Source organism: Urocitellus parryii, chromosome 9 (assembly GCF_045843805.1).
Source record: "Urocitellus parryii isolate mUroPar1 chromosome 9, mUroPar1.hap1, whole genome shotgun sequence".
In the NCBI taxonomy this organism is placed as follows: domain Eukaryota; kingdom Metazoa; phylum Chordata; class Mammalia; order Rodentia; family Sciuridae; genus Urocitellus; species Urocitellus parryii.
In genome coordinates, this window is record NC_135539.1 from 94,375,841 (window position 1) to 94,396,265 (window position 20,425).

General features: G+C 37.8%; 1 protein-coding gene across 1 annotated transcript in view; it reads left to right on the plus strand.

The window, feature by feature from the left end:
• The first annotated feature begins 2,465 nt into the window (after positions 1-2,465).
• Acbd3 (acyl-CoA binding domain containing 3) overlaps positions 2,466-20,425 on the plus strand; it is a 38,583-nt gene continuing 20,623 nt past the window's right edge. Inside the window, exon 1 of the mRNA XM_026405767.2 lies at positions 2,466-2,801. Within this exon, the coding sequence (XP_026261552.1) occupies positions 2,516-2,801 (286 nt within the window). The 5' untranslated portion in view covers positions 2,466-2,515. The remainder of the gene's footprint in view (positions 2,802-20,425) is intronic.

Consider the following 20,425-nt stretch of genomic DNA (forward strand, 5'->3'; position numbering starts at 1 on the left):
GTGCTTCATACATGCTAGGCAAGTGCTCTACCACTGAGCTATAACCCCAGCCCTAAAATTTTTTAAATAAAAAAATAAATGCTAATTGTAGAAAACAACCTATGATTCCAAGAAGCAGGTTATATTCACCCATTTCATTATCTCCTGCAACAGTTACTGAATACTAAAGGTAGGACGCTGAGTTAGATACAACAGAGAATATATTTATGACTTTTTGGAGGTTGGGCCTTATATCTATCTATTTTTAAGTAGATTTAAACATCCAAGCTAAATAGAAAGAATCCAGGTACTGGAGTTAGAATTAATCTTGAGTCTTTCACAAGTGGGCTTATCATAAAGTTAATGAAACTCAAGCTTCATGCCTCCTTATTTACATAGACTCCTTCTAAGACCCCAGAGGGGCCTTAGTAGCACATACTTGTGGTACAAAATGCCTTTAAAACCTTTGAGAAGAAGACATATCTGACTGCTGTCTTTTTGTTTCTGACTTCCCTTCATTACACTTTTGGTCTGAGTTGGAAGGTCCTGGAATGATCAACATCTTTTAGGGATCTGGCTAAGGGGACAATGATTGAATAAGGGATATATATCTTGGGTTTTAGTAGCATGCATTTAAGTGTTTTGCACAAGTTGTTAAATGATTGCTCACTGTGGGCGTAGGAATGGCTTTCTGGAATACATCTACTACCCATTCTGACAATTCAGTTAGTGCCATGCCACAAAAGTCCAGGGCCAGAGGGCAGAGAACTCTGTAGTGCCTGGCACAGGTATAGTGGAGGAGAAACAAAGATTGAAAGAAAAGGAGAATCTATTCTATAGAAATGTCTTCCAATTACCAGAAGTGAAAAATTTTAAGTAGAGAGATCAATTCTCTCAGTACTTCATCAAAATGCACGTTCTCACTGATCAGTAATCTACTAAATAATGTCAAATATACAATTTTAAACACAACATACTTATTTTGGTTTTATGTGAATCATGCAAAAGAGAATGTATTAGAATTCTTGTTCTTTCTTTAGAGAAGTTATATGTTTTATTCATGCTAATGGATCAAATTGTATGAACACAGCAGACAAATATTGTCCTGAAAAATCTCTTGAGCTCCAGTAAAACACACACACATAAACTGGACTCCATGGAACATGCCTGTAATCCCAGGGGCTTGGGAGGCTGAGGCAGGAGGAAGGCAAATTCAAAGCCAGTGTCAACCAATTAGAGGCCCCAAGTAACTTAGACTCTGTCTCAAAATAAAATATAGAGGGGTGGGAATGGGGGATGTGGCTCAGTGACTTAACTACCTGTGTTCAATCCTCGGTACCAAAACAAAAAAAAAAACACCCCCACACAAAATTGCCATTGAAGCTGCCAAACGACCTTCATATCTTAGTTTACATATGGGGAAAGTTTAATAGATTTCCCTAAATTTGACAATAACGCTAAAGAAGTACATAGGAATTGTGAAGCTCAAATTTACACTTATTAATAAAAAATTAGTCAACCATGCCAAAGACTGATCTTTCTCCTTTCTTCATAGAAAATATTACAAAACAATAATCATAGAAAAAGGTGATCAAAAGTATGCAACCTCCCAAAAATGTAAGAAAAATGATCATAAATGGTGCCCCCAAAGTCTAGAACACAAGTGATGCATCAAGAACATCTTTCATCTTTAAAAACAATGATTATTTGGGGGTTCTTGGACACCTTGTATGAGGCAGTAAAAATATTATGGTTATGTGTGTGAGATCTGTGGGTCTTGTTATTTAAAAAGGTCATTTATGAATTCTTTCTAGTTCTAAATATATTCACTTTCCTACTCTCCTGCTTCTATTGTTTTGTATTTTTTCCCCCAGTAAGAGTCCCCTAAATTACGTGAGGTTCAGTTCCTGCAAAACCAGAAGTTCTATCAATCTACAACCAACACAGAGAAGCCACTTAATTTCTCAGCAATCCTCAGTTTCCTCTTAAAAAAAAAAGTATTTGCCTTTCATTTCCTCAAAGTTTCTGTAAATACCAACGAAACTGGTGGGCAAAAAGAGCTCCTCCAACCACATAATCCTCTACAAAAAGTGAAGGGTCTCTGCCAGGGCGGGTAGGTGGGTGGGGGCGCCTGCCGGTCTACACAGTCACGCTCCCGCACTAACCCTCGCGCGGGTCTCCTCTGACCCCGCCCCTGACGATCTCTGAATAGCCGCTGAACCCAACTGGGGGACGTGGGCGGGGGGTTTGGGGGCGTAGCAGCCGCTCATAGCAAGAACTGGCATCACAGAGTGCCGGGTGATGGCTGGGAGAGGCGGTGGAGACCAGCTTCAGATGAGGCGACGGCGGGTGGTCGCGGAGGGGGCGTAATCGACGGTTCCGGAGGAGGCGGGGCACCAGGCCTCAGCCCTTCTGGGGGGCCCAGGATCCTCCTTAGCAGCGGAAGTTCCGGTGTCGGCAAGCGGAGGTCAGAGGTCAGCAGGAAGTCGATACGTGGCCGCCGCCTGTCCCCGCCGAGGAGGCGCAGCACCCGGAGATGGCGGCGGTGCTGAACGCCGAGCGCCTTGAGGTATCGGTCGACGGCCTCACGCTAAGTCCGGATCCGGAGGAGCGGCCCAGCGCAGAGGGCGCCCCACTGCTGCCGCCGCCACTGCCGCCGCCCTCGCCTCCTGGGTCCGGCCGGAGCCCGGGCGCCGCAGGGGAGCAGCCGGAGTCCGGGGAGGCGGCGGCTGGGGGCGCGGCGGAGGAGGCGCGGCGGCTGGAGCAGCGCTGGGGCTTTGGCCTGGAAGAGCTGTACGGCCTGGCTCTGCGCTTCTTCCGAGGTGAGCCGCGCCGCCCCCACTCCCGCCGCCTCTGCTCGGCACCGGGAGCCAGGGCTGTGGTCCCTAGGGTGACCGGACGAGTCTCATTCCTCATTCCTACCGCCTATGGTAGGCCCGGTGACCAGAGCAGGGCTTTCTCCTTGGGGGTACCCGAAGTTTGTCACTATTAGCTTGGACTAGGTCACACCCCTGAGGGGCCTGGAACCTTGCTTTAGCCTCCCCTAGGTTACCAGGGCATTTTACCTGATTTAGCTTCTCCTTTTTCCGTGAGCCAGGATGGAAGAATGAAACCTCTCTCCCAGAGGATCCTATTCTGGGATTGCTTTTTTTCTTTACCGATATTTTCCTTTTCCTGTTTCCCATGGTTTGCCACCTAGGATTCCACCGATTTTTACCCTTTTCCTACAGTGGAAGAAATTTTTCAATAGGTTCCACATACATACCCATTCCAGCCATTCTGGGGAACTATAGGACTTGGTCCCCTGGTAGTATTGATGAGGAAGAGAAAAAAGTAAAGTGTTAAACTCATTTATGCTTTCCACCTTGTCAAATTCTGAAGAGATGTCCACAATGTTCTAGTAGCTTCTGAATGGTTAAAATTTTATCTAGTAACTAATGTGGAAGAATTAATTCTCAGAGTAAAGCCTAAAAGTACCCTCTGTGCCTCTCGCATAATTAATTGAAATGTCTCTTCTCTTAGAACAAAATTGTTCTAAGTGTTTTATTTATTTATTTTCTTTAAAGTGGGTGATTCACTTAGTCAAATGGTGGAGAGACCAGTCACATGGGTTTGTAAATAGGAAAGACTGATGACCGTTAGTTTGATTCTTAAAGATATTTATGTCTTTCTTGGGCGGAGGGCAAGGAGAGACATCCACAAATGAAACTTTTTAAAAGTGGTTGCTAGGTTCCACGTACATTCCAGAACAGCATATTTATGACAGTTTTCCCAGAAGGAGTACCTTTTAAAGTACACATTTTTGCTGGCTGAAGTTGAGTAGTTCAGCTTAGTGATACATGTTAATGACATGTTTTCTCTCAAAATAACTTTAATTGTGCAAACTAGTGAGGCTTTCTCTTTTGTAAATCATTCAGAACATTTGAGCATTCCGAATTCATTGCGTTTTTTATTAAAAAGCTTACCCTTGAAATATTCTTTGTCATTACACAATGAATTCAGCCCTTGTATACTTGCTAGCTTGGGAAATTAATAATGGCTAATGGATTTTGGATCACTTGACCTCTGAGGTCACTGGCTTGAATTTAGAGTTTGCTGTGGTATGATATATTAACACACATGCAAATCTAGTAGTTTCTGTACACTTCGGGAAACTATGTTCTACCTTAAAATTTTATTCTTGGAATTTATTTTTCCAATCAAGTATATTGTAGTAGATACTAAGAGTAGAAAGGAATCAACTTTTAATTCTTGATTTTGCCACATGACTAAAAGCAAAATGGGTAATTTCATCTTTTTAGTTTGTCTTATTTGAAAATAGTAGTAACATCTACTTTGAAAGATTAAAGTACTGTATAAGGTGGAGTATAGCATTGCCTTGAAAGTCAGGAACCTCTGGATTCTAGTTCTTTGATATCTCAGATTTAGGTTTAGTGATCTAAACCTAACATTATTTTATTGAGTGGGAGAAATTCTAGGGGAAATCCATAATTTGGGGAGCCTAGTTATAGTCACCTTAATAACAAAAGCTTCTTTGGTAGGTATGGTTCATTCATTTCTCAAGTTTTCAAAGCAATATCCAAATACTTAAACAAGAGAAGTAACTGTTTAGCAATTAAAAGCTACCTTTCTGCATTGAACATTACATGAGATATCAATGAAGATACTGGCAGCATATGAGACATATACAATAACTGTTTAAAAAAGAAAAAGGAAGAATGTAAAAGTAATCTTGTCACAGTAGTCGTGTAAAAGTAATCTTGTCACAGTAGTCATAGGCCAATGATTGAGCCTATATGTCAACTACCCTCTTAATTTTGTGAAGGTAAAAGTTAAATAATATAGTCTGGGGTGTGTAACTCAGTGCATTTGCCTAGCATGTGTGAGGACCTGGGTTCCATCCCCAGCACTGCACAGAAATAAATTAAAAAATGAAATAATAGGTGGAAGTACAGGTAAATGTAAGTTAATACCATCTAAATTTTAGGCATTATTGCATCCTTAATTATGGTTAATATTTTAAATTAGTTTTCCACTGTAAGTGAATAGCTCATTAGGATCTATTAGGTCCTATAAGTCCTAAAGAGGAGTTAAAGACCCAGCGACAGTAGTATGAAAGATTGAGGTAGTGGTGCCATTTCATTAAATTGGGAAGGTCAGGAACCCGAATGGCCAAGTCATATGTCTGGGAAGTGACAAGTAGGAAGTAGTTTGGTGGAGAGAGATGGCTTTAGAGGTTTAATTCAGATCCTCGTAAGAGTTGAATGCTATTGTAAGTAATTGGTCCTTTTTGTCAGAATATTGGTGAAAAATCATTGAAGGTTTTTTTTTAATATTTATTTAGTTGTAGATGAACACACAGTATCTTTATATGTTTTTTTGTGGTGCTGAGGATTGAACCCAATGCCTCCCACATTCGAGGCAAGCACTTTAAACTACAGCCTTAGCCCCTCATTAAAGGTTTTTAAAGGATGGAGCAAAGTTGGCCTAATTCAATTTTAGCAAAATTAAGTATTTTGTTGTTGTGGTGGGTTTTTTTTTTGTTGTTGTTGTTGTTGTTAGAGAACTGAAGGGACTCAGAGCATATAGGTTTTATGCTTCTTGGATGAAGTTGACCTGCAGAAGTAAATTTTTGATTTTTAAGAGTTCTTATGAAGGGGATGGATTTTTCTGTCTCTAATACTTTATTGCCACATTACATTAAGTTGTTAAATTAGTTACATTAACTTAAAATTCCAAACTAATGATTGCCAATATGTTGAGCAGATGTTCACTAAATGTTAGGTACTATTGTGAAAGCTGTATACAAGATTTGTTTAATCTTCCTGTGAGCCCTTTTGTAAAGGTGTAATTCTCATTTCTCTGGTGAGGAATCTTCCTGAGCCACTCGGTTGTTATTTTGGCACTGGTATTGAACCCAGGGTCTTTTACCTCTGAGCTACGTCCCCAAGCCTTTTTAAAAATTTAATTCTAATTTTTTTTTTTTTTTTTTTGGTACTGGGGATTAAACCCAAGGATATAATACTGGGGATATATATCCCCAGCCCTTTTATTTTATTTTATTTTTTTTTAAAGAGAGAGTGAGAGAGGAGAGAGAGAGAGAGAGAGAGAGAATTTTTTAATATGTATTTTTTAGTTCTCGGCGGACACAACATCTTTGTTGGTATGTGGTGCTGAGGATCGAACCCGGGCCGCACACATGCCAGGCGAGCGCGCTACCGCTGAGCCACATCTCCAGCCCTCCCCAGCCCTTTTAAGCCCCCTTATTTAATTTTGAGAGTGTCTCCCTAAGTTGCTGTGGGCTTTTTTCCCAAGTTACTGAGGCTGTCCTCAAACTTGTTATCCTCCTGTCTCAGTCTCCCTACTACCTGAGATAACAGGCATGTGCCACCGCACCAGGCTCAGTTTTTATTTGTAAGAGGTGAGATTGGTTCTCAGTCTGACTGATTCCAAATATAGTTCTTTGCACCCCAGGAGATAAAAACAAATGGGATCTCTGTTTTCTGGTGATACGCTGAAGAGAATATTCAAAGCAACCTAGCTAGTTGCCTTATCACATTGAACTTTTTCATTATATTTACATGAAAATATAAAAGGCTAATGGAAAGATCCAAGTTGGTTTTCTAAACATGATCATGTTCTAGAAAGTCCCAAATGTCTGTAAAATAAGTGTGAGAGAATTCCTAAATAATATTGCTTTTGGCTTTGAAAATCTGAATACATTGAGGGAGAATCCTAATGGACTTAAGTAAATGTGTCCATCAGAAATGAGTCCTGCCACAGCCTCCCAAGTTATTGGGAAGGAAGGCACCATGGGCACCCAGTTTCCTTAATGAACAACATGTATAGGAAAAAAGGGGTGGGAAAGATGTGTAGATCTTATTTGAAACCTTATTTAAATGAACTGTTTAACAAATTGTAGCTTAGTGGTAGAGCATACACTTAGCTTGAGCAAGGAAGGGCCTGGGTTCAATCCCTGGCATCTCCCTCCCCTCACCAAAAAAAAAAAAAAAAGTGAGTTCTTTTATTGCTAAATTCCATTTCTACTAATATATTAGACCTTTTGGGAGGCCTACATTTAGCTAATGTAATGATGATGATGATTTTATTTGTTGTAAACTAAAAGTAGATGTAACATTTTTAATTTTTTAAATTTAAATTTTAACTTTTTACTATGGAGAATTTCAAACCTACACAAAAAGAGGTAGAATAGTGCATTGATTCCCCTTGTACCCATTACCCAGCCAGACCTGCTCCAGACTTCTCAAGCTATCTAAATATTTAATTATCTTTAAAAGATGAAGATTCCTTTTTATTTTGAAACAGGATCTTGCTAAATTGCTGAGGCTGGCCTTGAACTTGAAATCCTCTTGCCTCAATGCCTGGCAAAGACTCCTTTTAAAAAACTGACTACAATTCCATTATCACCCATAGAAAAATTTTAAATTTATAATTCTTTCGTATCAAATGTCTAGCCAAAGAATAAAATTTCCAGTTTCATAACAATTTGTTAAATAGTTTATTTAAATGATGATTCAGTTAAGATCTACACATCCGGCTGGGGATGTGGCTCAGGCGGTAGTGCGCTCGCCTAGCGTGCGTGCGGCCCAGGTTCAATCCTTAGCACCACATACAAACAAAGATGTTGTGTCTGCTGAAAACTAAAAATAAATAAATAAAAAATAAAAAATAAAAGATCTACACATCCATCCTTTAGTTCCTTTACGTTTTGTTTGTTGAAGAAATTGGGTGTTCATGGTGCATGCCTGTCATCCAGGGATTTGGGAGGCTGAGGCAGGAGGGTCACAAATTTGAGGCTAGCCTCAGCAATTTAGCAACACCCTCAGCAACTTAGCGAGATCCTGTCTCATAATATAGGGCTGGGAGGGCTGGGGCTATAGTTAAGTGGCAGAGCACTTGCCTTGCATGTGTGAGGCACTGGGTTTGATCCTCAGCACCACATAAAAATAAAACAAATAAAATAAAAACATTCTGTTCATCTACAACTACCAAAATTTTTTTTAAAAAATGTAGGATTGGGGATGTAGCTCAGTGGTAAAGTACCACTGGGTTCAGTCCATAGTCCCCAAAAGCAGAAAGAAAAAGAAATTGGGTGGTTCATTAGATTTTGTTGATTGCATCCAGGCAGCTTAAAATGTTTTTTTTTTTTTCCCCATCTGTGTATTTCCTAAAGTTAGATAGTTTAGATTCAAGTTCTGGTTTTCTGGCAAGACTACTTTGTATTGTGTGCATTCTTCATGAGGCAGATAATATTAAGTTGTATATCCTTTTGTGATGTTAAGGCCATTGATAATGTCTGGATCTGTTAATTTATTAAGGATTTTTAAATGGTGATATTTTCTTTGTCCTTTACTGAAATACTTTTCCTCATGTACTTGTTGGTTTAGGGTGGAGTTCAAATAGGAAAGATAAATATTTGTTTCTTGTTATTTACTAGTTTTCAAAATAATGAATTTTCCCCCTAGCAGCCAAAAAAAAGTTACACTTTTTTTTTATGTCATGAAGTACTCATGCGTTTACACATGTGATTTTTATTCATTTTTTTCTTATTGATAATTCTTATTGATGCTCAAATTATACTATTTTGGGCAAGGGGTAAATTGTACCTTATTTTTTATTTGCAGTACTGGAGATTGAACCCATGCCTCATGCGTGGTAGGCAAGTGCCCTTTCTTTGAACTACATCCCCAACCCTTTTTCATTTTTATTTTGAGACAGGGTCTTGCCATGTTGGTGAGGCTGTCCTAGAACTTGGAATCTTCCTGCCTCAGTTTCCCAGGTAGCTAGGATTACAGGTGTATATGTTGTGCCCTTTTTTTTGTTGTTCCAGGGATTGAACTCAGGGGTGTTTAACCACTGAGCCACACACTCAAACCTTTTTAGATTTTATTTTGAGAAAGGGTCTTGCTAAGATGCTGAGGCTGGCCTCGAATTTATAGTCCTTTTGTCTCAACCTCCCAAGCCACTGGGATTACAGGCATGCACCACCATACCCTGCAGTGTAGTATCATTTTAAGAATTTTTTTTAATATTTATTTTTCAGTTGTAAGTGGACACAGTACCTTTATTTTATTTTTATGTGGTGCTGAGGATCAAACCCAGTGCCTCATGCTTGCAAGGCAAGCACTCTATCACTGAGCTACAACCTCAGCCCTGTGTGTATTTTTTTTTTAAGAGAGAGAGAGAGGGATAATTTTTTAATATTTATTTTTTAGTTTTCGGTGGACACAACATCTTTATTTTATTTTTATGTGGTGCTGAGGATCGAACCCAGTGCCCCACACATGCCAGGCAAATGTGCTACCACTTGAGCCACATTCCCAGCCCCTGTGTGTATTTTTTAAAAAATATTTTTTAGTTGTAGTTGGACACAACACCTTTATTTTGTTTATTTTTATGTGGTGCTGAGAATCAAACCCAGGGCCCCTTACTCGGTAGGCGAGCTCTACCGCTGAGCCACAACCCCAGCACCCCCCCACCCACCCCCGTGTATTTTTTAATGTAAATGATTTTAAAATTTGCTTGAGGCCTCTCCTGTGTCACACAGAAGAAAGCATAGATTCCAAGTGTATAGCTTCTTGAGTTTTCATAAAGTGAAAACAATCATGTAGCCAACACCCAGAAAGATGTTTACTTTTATCATTTAACTAAGTTGAGAGCCACAGTCCTCAGTATTTAGAAGGTGAGCCCTGGAGTCAATATGGGTTGTTTTTTCTCCCTCCGCTGTTTAATTGTTTAAACATTTTGTGCTTTCATTTCTCAAATGGTTGTTGTAAGAATTATAAAAATTATACATATATACACAGGCACATATATACACAACACATTCTCTAAACAGTACCTGACAACTGGCAGCTGCATTTGTTGTTAAAAAGGAGGAATTGCCAAAAATTGATTGTGGGTGTGTTGAATTAATGGGGAGGAAGTCTTAAAACTTTTATTATTTAGTATGTGCTAAATAATTTTCAAAGTGTTTCATATTCCTTGAGTCAGGCATTCTGCACTATATTAGTCTTTTCTTTTAAATAGTATAAGAATTTGTGAATTACGCTTTTTCTTAATTAAAAAATGTGAAGATGTGTTTTTAATTTTTTTAAAATATTTTTTTTAGTTGATGGACCTTTATTTATTTCTGTGTAATGCTGAGAATTGAACCCAGTGCCTCACACATGTAAAGCAAGCACTCTGTCACTGAGCCACAACCCCAGCCCCATGTTTTTAATTTTTTTTTCTTTTTTTTCCATGTTTTTAATTTTAATAGGGATTTATTTTAATTAGGGATGGGTTTTATTTGAAGTCTGTTTTCTACCGGGTATGGTTGTGCAAACCTGTAATCCTAGCAACTTAGGAGGCTGAGGCAGGAGGATCAAAAATTTGAGGTCATCCTCAGCAATTTTATCGGACAGTAATTAATTATGATCGAATTAGTGTTGGCTGATTATATTATTTATAATTGGGACAGAACTTGCATTTTGGTTCTTTGAACAAATTTTTGTCTTTCATGTAGAGGCAATTATTTGTTTTCCTCATCCTCAGGTTAACTTACCCTTTTTTCTTTTTTTTTTTTTAACATCAGGACATACTTCCAACTCTAGAATCAAAAATAAAGCCAGCCAGGCTGGGGAATATAGCTCAGTTGGTGGAGTGCTTGCCTCACACACACAATCCCCAGCCCCACACACACAAATAATAATAATCCCAGTTTGCTCTGGAGGCTGAGGCTAGAGGATCACAAGTTCAAAGCTAGCCTCAGCAAAAGCCCGTGCTAAGCAACTCAGTGAGACCCTGTCTCTAAATAAAATACAAAATAGTGCTGGGGATGTGGCTCAGTGGTTAAGTGCCCCTGAGTTCGATCCCAGTACCCCCCAAAAAGCCAATTAAGATCTTTTAGAAAAAGAAAAGTCATGTCTTTTTTGCCCTTAAATTCTTGATTCAGTCTTAGTTTTCTTCTGCCCATGTGGCATCCTGGAAGTTGATTACTTTTACCTTCTGTTCTGTCACATTCCTTTTTACCCGAATCATTTGTTTTCCTTTGTTTTGCTATTTACTACACATACACTGGAAATGCATACCCACAGTAGCTTCTTGAGAAGAGAGTGCATGAGGATTACAGTTTTTGAAACCATGCCTTTCTAAAAATTTGTATTTTACTATCACATTTGTTTGGGCACCAAAGTTTAGACTGGGAACGATTTATTTTCTATAGCAAAGATAAAGCCCTCTGTTGAAATAGGAGCAAGGTAACCATCTGCCTGTTTGGGGTTATTATACAAAATGGGATAGAGAGTGGCTGTATGCTTCTTATATAGACTTTAAAACAAATTCCTGTTTATTAAGAATCTGCCTTTGGTTTCTGAACTTCCTCAGAGTTCTGTAAATTGGCTTATTTCTTTTAGTAGGATTTCATTGATGATTGGAGATAAATGTGTGTGTTCAGGCTATTATGTTAACTGGATGTTTTATTTGTATGTTTTCTAACTTTTTATTTATATTTGCATTTTTAAAACTTCCTGGAAATCATTTTGGCCCTTTGAATTTACTTCTTCCTCTAGTCTAGGGTTAACAAGCTTTTCCTATAACAGGCTAGATAGTAAATACTTTAGGGTTTAAGGATCATATATAGTGAGTGTTGCATATACTTTGTTTTATGTTTTTGCTCTTCATTATTTGTAACCCTTTTAAAAAGGTAAAAATCGTTTTTAACTTGTAGGCTTCATAAAAAATTAGCTCTTGGGGACTGGGGATGCAGTTCAGTGATAGAGCATTTGCCTAATGTGTGATTCTGGGTTTGATCCCCAGCATGGGGAATGGGAGCTGTGGGAGGAGTTGATCTAGTTCACCAGCCTCTAGGGACTTTAGTCAGTCTCCTTTAGGTAAAATAGATTTTTAACCTATTGCTTTTCAGTTTTATAGAAATGGAAAGGAACTTTTTTATGGTTGTTGCTAGATAAATGTCAGCTAGTGATCTTAGTTCAGTTGAGAAGGGCTAGCTTAGCAGTCATGCTTCTTAAGGTAACAGAAGTACTTCTTTCTTATTGATCAGAGTAAGGATCTTTTCACACTTGCATCTGAAAAATAGCTCTGTAACTTCTTTACAAACATATTTTTGTGTTTAGTTTTGGTTGCTATAGAACTAAATAACTTTGCAGTGATTAACTATCTTACCTAATTAAAAAAGACTTAAACAAACACTTGTGATATGTGAACTGGAGTCATCTGAAAAGAGAGACGCCTTTTTTCTTTTTGTAATACTAATAATTTGCCAAGCAATTTAGATGGTAAAACATTTTCTTTTTCTTATTTTGTTTTTTTAGTTGTTGGTGAACAGAATACAATTATTTTATTTATTCATTTTTTTTATATGATGCTGAGAATAGAACCCGGTGCTTTAGTGGTAGAGCTAGGCAAGTACTCTACTACTGAGCCACAACCCAGTCCAAAATGGTAAAAAGCATTTTTATTTTTCTGTTTCTTTGACGTTTAGAACATCAGTAACATATGCTATATTAAAGGTAGTTAGGATTAGCGTAGCCTCCTGGGTTTTGTTTATTCCACAGGAGAATAATTTATCTTTTCGCTTTGCCCCAAAGGTTGAAGATAACATTGATTTGACCTTTTATTTTTTTTTTGTTCCTGGGATTTGGACCCAGGTCCTTGTACATGCTAAGTATACTCTCTTCCAATGAGCCATGCTTTGACTTTTTAAAAGTGCATTGAAAAAGGAAAAAAGTTTTTGTTTAAAAGGGGCGGGGGATATATATGCTTATTGAAGAAAATTTGGGAAAATAAAAAATGAATAGAGAAAATACAATTAATCTATAATCCAGTCTTTCCAAAATAATTATTGGTATTAACATCTGTCATGTTTTCTTTTCCTTAATTTTTTTTTGAGACAAATTTTTTTCCTAATAGAAAATAATGATTAATTTGGGGCTGCGGATGTGGCTCAAGCGGTAGCGTGCTTGCCTGGCATGCGTGCGGCCCGGGTTCAATCCTCTGCACCACATTAAAAAAAAGATATTGTGTCCGCCAAAAACTTTAAAAAAAAATATTAAAAAAAATATAAGGGTGTGTATGTTAAAAAAAAGAAAAAGAAAATAATGATTAATTTGAAGATTCAGTAACAAGGTATAAAGGAATGATTATAGAACGATTCTTAAAAATAGTAAGTGTATATAAAAGATTCAGTGAAAATGCCAATGAAATTCACAAGAGTGCGGGGCTGGGGATGTGGCTCAAGTGGTAGCGCGCTCGCCTGGAATGCGTGCGGCCCGGGTTCGATCCTCAGCACCACATACAAAACAAAGATGTTGTGTCTGCCGAAAACTAAAAAATAAATATTAAAAAATTAAAAAAAAAAAAAGAAATTCACAAGAGTGGAGGTACAGTTTTGCTTGTTGTCACAAAAATTGACCCATAAAGTTGATTTTTCTTCTTCCGCCTCTTCTCTTCCCCCTCCTTTTCTTTCTTTCTTTCTTTTTTTTTTTTTCTTTATTATATCAGGGATTTGAACCCTGGGGTCCTTACCCACTGAGCCACATCCACAGATCATTTTTTTTTTTAAAGAGAGAGAAATTTTTAATATTTATTTTTTAGTTTTCGGTGGACACAACATCTTTATTTTATTTGTATGTGGTGCTGAGGATTGAACCCAGCGCCCCACGCATGGCAGGCCAGCATGCTACCACTTGAACCACATCCCTAGCCCTCCACAGATCTTTTTATTTTGTATTTTGAGACAAAGTCTTGCTAAGTTACTTAGGGCCCTGCTAAGTTGCTGAGACTGGCCTCCTGTCTCAGTCTTTCACTAGGATTGGTGTGTGCCACCATGCCCTGCTGAAGTTGATTTCTTTAGTGAGATTTGTTGGGCTTGGTTTGGTGGTTAATGCATGTGAGCAAAACATGTAGCTGAGCCCGGGGGTGGGGGGGGTATCATGGTGGTAGACAAATCTGTTTTGTGTAATCCTCAGGAGAATACTTGACCAGAGCTAACACTGAAAATATATTTAAAAAAATATTTTTCTAATTTGTAACATGTCCTTAATTCTGACAGTCATAAAAATGGGCTTATGTTAATATAACATTCCCAAGACCTAGCTCTTACCCTCCTATTGGTACTCGGGGTTAAACTGACACTTTGCTAAATGATGGGTAGTTTCCTTGTTTAATGTTCCATTTCCCATAATCCACTGCATATAGTTGGAACTACCAGATGCTTAAAATGAAGTAATTTTTTTTTTTTGAGAGAGAGAGAGAGAGAGAAATTTTTTTAATATTTATTTTTTAGTTTTCAGCGGACACTACATCTTTGTTTGTATGTGGTGCTGAGGATCGAACTCTGGCCGCACGCATGCCAGGCGAACTCGCTACCACTTGAGCCACATCCTCAGCCCCAAAATGAAGTAAATTTATCTTCTAGTGGGAAAAGGATACTCTCTCTCCTACAGCCTTGACTACCATTTATATTTATACTACTTATCAAAAAATATGACTCTAACATATGAATATTATAAGTTATTGTATAATACTAAAAAAGCTATTTTACAAATAACTTTTATGATGGTTATAGATTAAGAAAAACTTTTCACACCCACTAGTCCATCTCAGATCATCTCCCTACCACAAAAAGAATGTGTGTATGTTTGAAAATTGCCATTACTTGACCAATCTGAAAAGTGATTAGCCTTCCAGAGAAGATTCCATCTGATTTTATCTTATTTATATGTTGTTTATTTTTTCTTTTTGCAGTGCTTGGGGATTGAACCTGGGCCAAGCACTCTACCACTGAGCCACATTCACAGTTCTGATTTTATATTTATTGACAATAATTTAGGTTAATACAACCATTTTCATCAAATTTATATCTTTTTTTTTAAGAAAAGGTGAAAATACTGTACTCTCGTCATTTTCAGGCTCACTACATCTTTTTTTCTTGAATCACTAGCAAGCACTTTTTTCTTATATAAAGCTCAAAATAAAATGATATAAACTGAGGCCTTTTTTATTTTAAAAAACAAAAACCTAAGGCAGGCACCAATGGCACATGCCTATAATCCCAGCCACTCTGGAGACTAAATCAAAGGATGGCAAGTTCAAGGTCAGCCTGGGCAATTTAGAGCCTGTCTCAAAATAAAAAGGGCTAGAAATGTAGCTCAGTGGCAGAGCACCTTGGAGTTCAATCCCCAGAACTTTAAAGAAAGAAAGACAGACAGAAGGAAGCTCTGCATGGTGGCACATGCCTATAATCCCTGTGGCTCAGGAAACTAAGGCAGGAAGAATCAGGAGTTCAAAGTCAGCCTCAGCAAGAATGAGGTGCTAAGCAATTCAGTGAGATCCTATCTCTAAATAAAATACAGAATAGGGCTGGGGATGTAGCTCAGTGGTTGAGTGCCCCTGCATTCAATTCCCACTCCCCCCAAAAAAGAAAAAAGAAAAACTTTTGGTCATTAATATGTCTAAAATTAAGATGGATGGAATGAATGTTTTTGAAATTGAAGATAGGCTTTTTGGTAAATAATATAATTAGTAGCCACTATTGCTTTATGTATTTTAACAACCCAACAACATCTTATAATAGAATTCTCTATAGCTAATTTTGTAAGAAAAATATTGCAGTTTTTAAAAAATGATCTATAAGTATAGCTTCCCAATTTCTAAAAATTTTATCTTTCTATATTCTCTCTGGGTATATGGTCACATTGTAGGCATTTTACATTGTTGAAAGTGTAGCACATAATTTTCCATTCTACTTAATTATTACTTCATCAAAGTGTTCTTCATCTTATAATTGCCCTTATAAAAGGCCAATTATAAGATTTTAATAGGGTCTCACTAAATTGCCTATTTTAATAATCATTTTAATAGCTCTATAGTCTGTTCAGTGGATTAATATAATTCAAGCATTGCATTATTGTTGAATAGGTCTTTTTTCTTTTTTTTTAATTAATGAATGTAGCGAACAGTGATAACACCATTTTTCTTGATATAAAATTGAAGGCTATATTTCAGAAAGATTTCATTGGGAAGAGAAATAAAGAACAGTTTTTTAGGCGTGTTGGTTTTAGCATGAAAGATAACATCAAGGTGTATAATCTATTTTGTTTTATACCCAGTACTGTGTGGAATTTAACAGAACTACTGTCCTAACCTAATGAGTTATAATAAGTGTACTTTATTACGTATAACCCTTTTTTTTTTTTTTTAGGTCAGAAGTAAACTCTTAAAATCTTTCCTTTATGTCACTATAATTTTGTCATACACAGACACACACACACACACAGAGCTAGGTGTGGTGATACACATCTGTAATCCCAGCATATCAGGAGGCTGATGCAGGAGGATTACAAGTTTGAGACCAGCCTGGGCAATTTAGTGAGACCCTATCTCAAACTTAAAAAAATAAATAATAAATAAGGCTAGGGATGTTGCTCAGTGACAGACTGCCCTTGGGCTTAGTCCTTAGTATGGCAAAAAATATTGTGTGTATAGATGGATAGACAATACCCCTAGCTTGAAAAAAAAATTGGGGGGCAGGGGTTACTGGGGATTGAACTCAGGGGCACTCAACCATTGAGTCACATCCCTAGCCCTATTTCCTATTTTTGTTTTTTTATGTAGAGACGGGGTCTCACTGAGTTGCTAAGTGACTCACCATTGCTGAGACTGGCTTTGAACTCAAGATCTCCTGACTCACCTCCCGAGCAGCTGGAATTACAGGCATGTGCCATCACACCCAGCTCTGGGAGATATTTATATACATGTATGTATTTTTTAAAATATTAATTTTTTACTTATAGGTGGACACATCATCTTTATGTGGTGCTGAGGATTGAACCCAGTGCCTCACACATGCTAGGCCAGTGTTCTACACCTGAACTACAATCCCAGCCCTAAAAAAATATTTTAAAATGACCAAACGGTCAGGTTGTCAGGTGTGGTGTATACCTGTAACCCCATGGCTTGGGAAGCTGAGGCAGGAGATTACAAGTTCAAGGCCAGCCTCAGCAACTTAGCAAGACCCTGTATGGAAAAAAAAAGGTACTGGGGATGTAACTCAGAGCCCCTGGGATCAGTTCCTGGTACCAGAAAAGAAAGAAAATTTCCCCCACGTATCAAATGAGTTTTTGCTTAAGAATTTTTTTCATGTAGTATTTTTAAAAATATTTTTTTAGTTGTTAATAGACCTTTATTTTATTTACTTATATGTGGTGCTGAGAATTGAACCCAGTGCCTCACACATGACAGACAAATGCGTTACCGCTGAGCCCCAGCCCCAGCCCTTCATGTATTATTTAATGGGGAAACTTGTTCAGTTCCTATCCTTCAATGTTGCCAGTCACTTTTCAGAGACAGTACTTCTTAACTGTTTAGTTTGTCCTTCTAGATATTTTTCTTTGAAAGATTAAATATTGTAAGGAAGACTTAAGTTCTCTCTGACCATTTCTAATTCTTGCTTTCTCCCACTTTGTTCTCATCTCCTTAGTGTGGCTCCTTCTAGATCTTTTTCTTTGCATTTACACTAATGTTAGGTGTGTGTAACAGGTTCATCAATTCTAAGACTTACTTTAGGGGCCATTACAAAAGAAAAACTGGCTGGGCCTGTGGCTTAGCAGAGAACACTTGCCTAGCACATGCTAGGTCCTGAATTCTCTCAGTTTGAGCCCCAGCACTGCCATGGTGAGCAGGGGACAGGAAGGAGAAAAGAAAAGTAAACTGCCAGAACTGTAAAATATATATTGTAAAATCTAATCTTGGGGCTGAGGTTGTGGCTTAGCGGTAGAGCGCTTGCCTAGCATGTGCAGGGCCCTGGGTTTGATCCTCGGCACCACATAAAAAAATATAAACAAAATAAAGGTATTTGTCCATCTACAACTTAAAAAAAAATCTAATCTCACTTTAGAGATGTTAAGGGATGGGTCGGGTTGCTTAGAATTGATCAAATACATTTGTGCTATGATTATGTATAGTTTTCTGTGCTTGCCTTTCTTCACTTAGTAATCGAAACTGCTTCACTTACACCACGGTCTGAATAAACCACATTATTTCACTGGGCTTTTATTGATGAACTTTTAATTTGTTTCTAGTAACAGTGCTGCAGTGAGTTCTGATACTTGTTTCTTTCTGTATATTTGGGAGTCTTATCAAGGCTATGTAATAAAAATCTATATCATAGGGCATGTACATTTTTTTAAATTACATGTGAATGATGTATTCTATTTCAAACATTAATGTGTATACTTTTTTTTTAAAGAGAGAGAGAGAGAATTTTTAATATATTTATTTTTTAGTTATCAGCGGACACAACATCTTTGTTTGTATGTGGTGCTGAGGATCGAACCCGGGCCGCACACATGCCAGGCGAGCACGCTACCGCTTGAGCCACATCCCCAGCCCGGCATGTACATTTTTTAAAAATTATTTTTTTGTAGTTGTAGATGGACAACATGCCTTTATTTATTTACTTTTTTTTGTGGAAAGCATACATGTTTGCAATTTTGAAATATATACCAAATTGTTGATCTAGATAACTTAAAAACAGTTTATATTTTCAGCATTAGTATACGAGAGAGTGGGTCATTATTTGTCCCCTTCTTACCAACTCTGGATGTTACCTAACTTTTTTTATCTAATGAGGGAGTCATGGTATCTCATAATTTAAAGTTCCATTTCCTGAACTAGTGAAATTGAATATCCTTTTGCATATTTATTATCAACTTTTGTATTTTTCTTCAAGTTCCCTGTTCATATCTTAGCACTCTTATTTTTCGTACTAATTAGTGGTTTTATTATGGTCATTCCTATATAAATGAATTAAATGTGTAGTTCGTATATACTACTTTACCTTTATTGAAATTTGGTAGTCTGTTCTTATTGGAATCAACTAATAATTAATGTTTCCATTTATCAAAGAAGCAGTATTCTTCAAAGACTTCCCATTTTAGCCAGGCTTGGTTATGTACACTAATTCCAGCAGCTCAGGAGACTGAGGCAGGAGGATCTCAAAGCCAGCCTCAGGAAAAGCAAGGCACTAAGCAACTCAGTAAGACCCTGTCTCTACATAAAATACAAAATAGGGCTGGCTTAGTGGTCAAGTGCCCATGAGTTCAATCCTGGTACCCCACCCCACCCCCCGCCCTCCAAAAAAAAGATTTCTCATTTTTCCAGCCCCCGTTTTGTACAGCTTTTGAATGTTGGTGGAGGTTAAATCTTCCCAAGTCAAACTGGCTTCACTCTTTTTCTTATTGATTGATTGGTGCTGGGGATTGAACCCAGGGATGCTCTTCCACTGAGCTACATCTTTTTCATTTTTTATTTTGAGACAAGTTCTCAACTAAGTTGCAGAGGCTGAACTTAAAACTTGTAGGTAGTCCTCTGCCTTCAACCTTCCAAGTTTTGGGGATTACAGGTGTGTGCTACTGTACCCAGTGTTGGCTTCAATCTTGATTCTCTTGGAAGTCTGCCATAGATAACAATAATATTGAAGGAAGGCAAAATATGTAATAGTTATTATTAATAATAATGTCCTAGTACCTTGAAAGCAGCAGTATGACCCTCACTTTCTTGATGAACAAACTGAGAGGTTAAATGAGATTTAAAATTATCTAAGCTATCTGATTTTAGAGTTCCTTGTATCATATCATGTCTATCTCAGTAGTTGGATATGTTTTGAATATAACCTTTTAAACTGTATGTATGCTCGTTGCTTAATAATATTAAAAGTAGTTGATGTAAACTTATTTTTTAAAAACTGTTTTAGGGGCTGGGTAGAGCACTTGTGAGTACATGTGAGGTACTGGGTTCAATCCTCAGCACCACATAAAAATAAATAAATAAAGATTGTACGAACTACAACTAAAAAAACTCTTAAAAAATGATTGTTGGGCTGGGGATATGGCTCAAGCGGTAGCGCACTCGCCTGGCATGCGTGCGGCCCGGGTTCGATCCTCAGCACCACATACAAAGAAAGATGTTGTGTCTGCCGAAAAACTAAAAAATAAATAAATAAATAAATAGTTTCTCTCTCTCTCTCAAAAAAAAGATTGTTGCAGGTAGGTGTGGTGGCACATTCCTATAATCCCAACAAGTCAGAAGGCTGAGGTAGGAGAATCACAAGTTTGAGTCTAGGCCCAATATCTTAGCATGATCCCGTCTCAAAATTAAAAATTATAAAAGGGGTTGGGGATGTAGATCAGTAGTAGAGTGCCCCTGGTTTCAATCCTCAGTACCAAAACCGACAAAAAAGATTGTTGCACATTGTTTTGTTTTGTTTGTTTTTTGGTACCAGGGATTAAACCCCAGGGGTTCTTAACCACTGAGCCACTTTCCAAGCCTTTTTTATTTTTTATTTGAGATAGGGTCTCAGTAAATTACTTAGGGCCTCAGCTTCCTGAGTTGCTGGAATTATAGGCTGTGCCACCATGCGTGG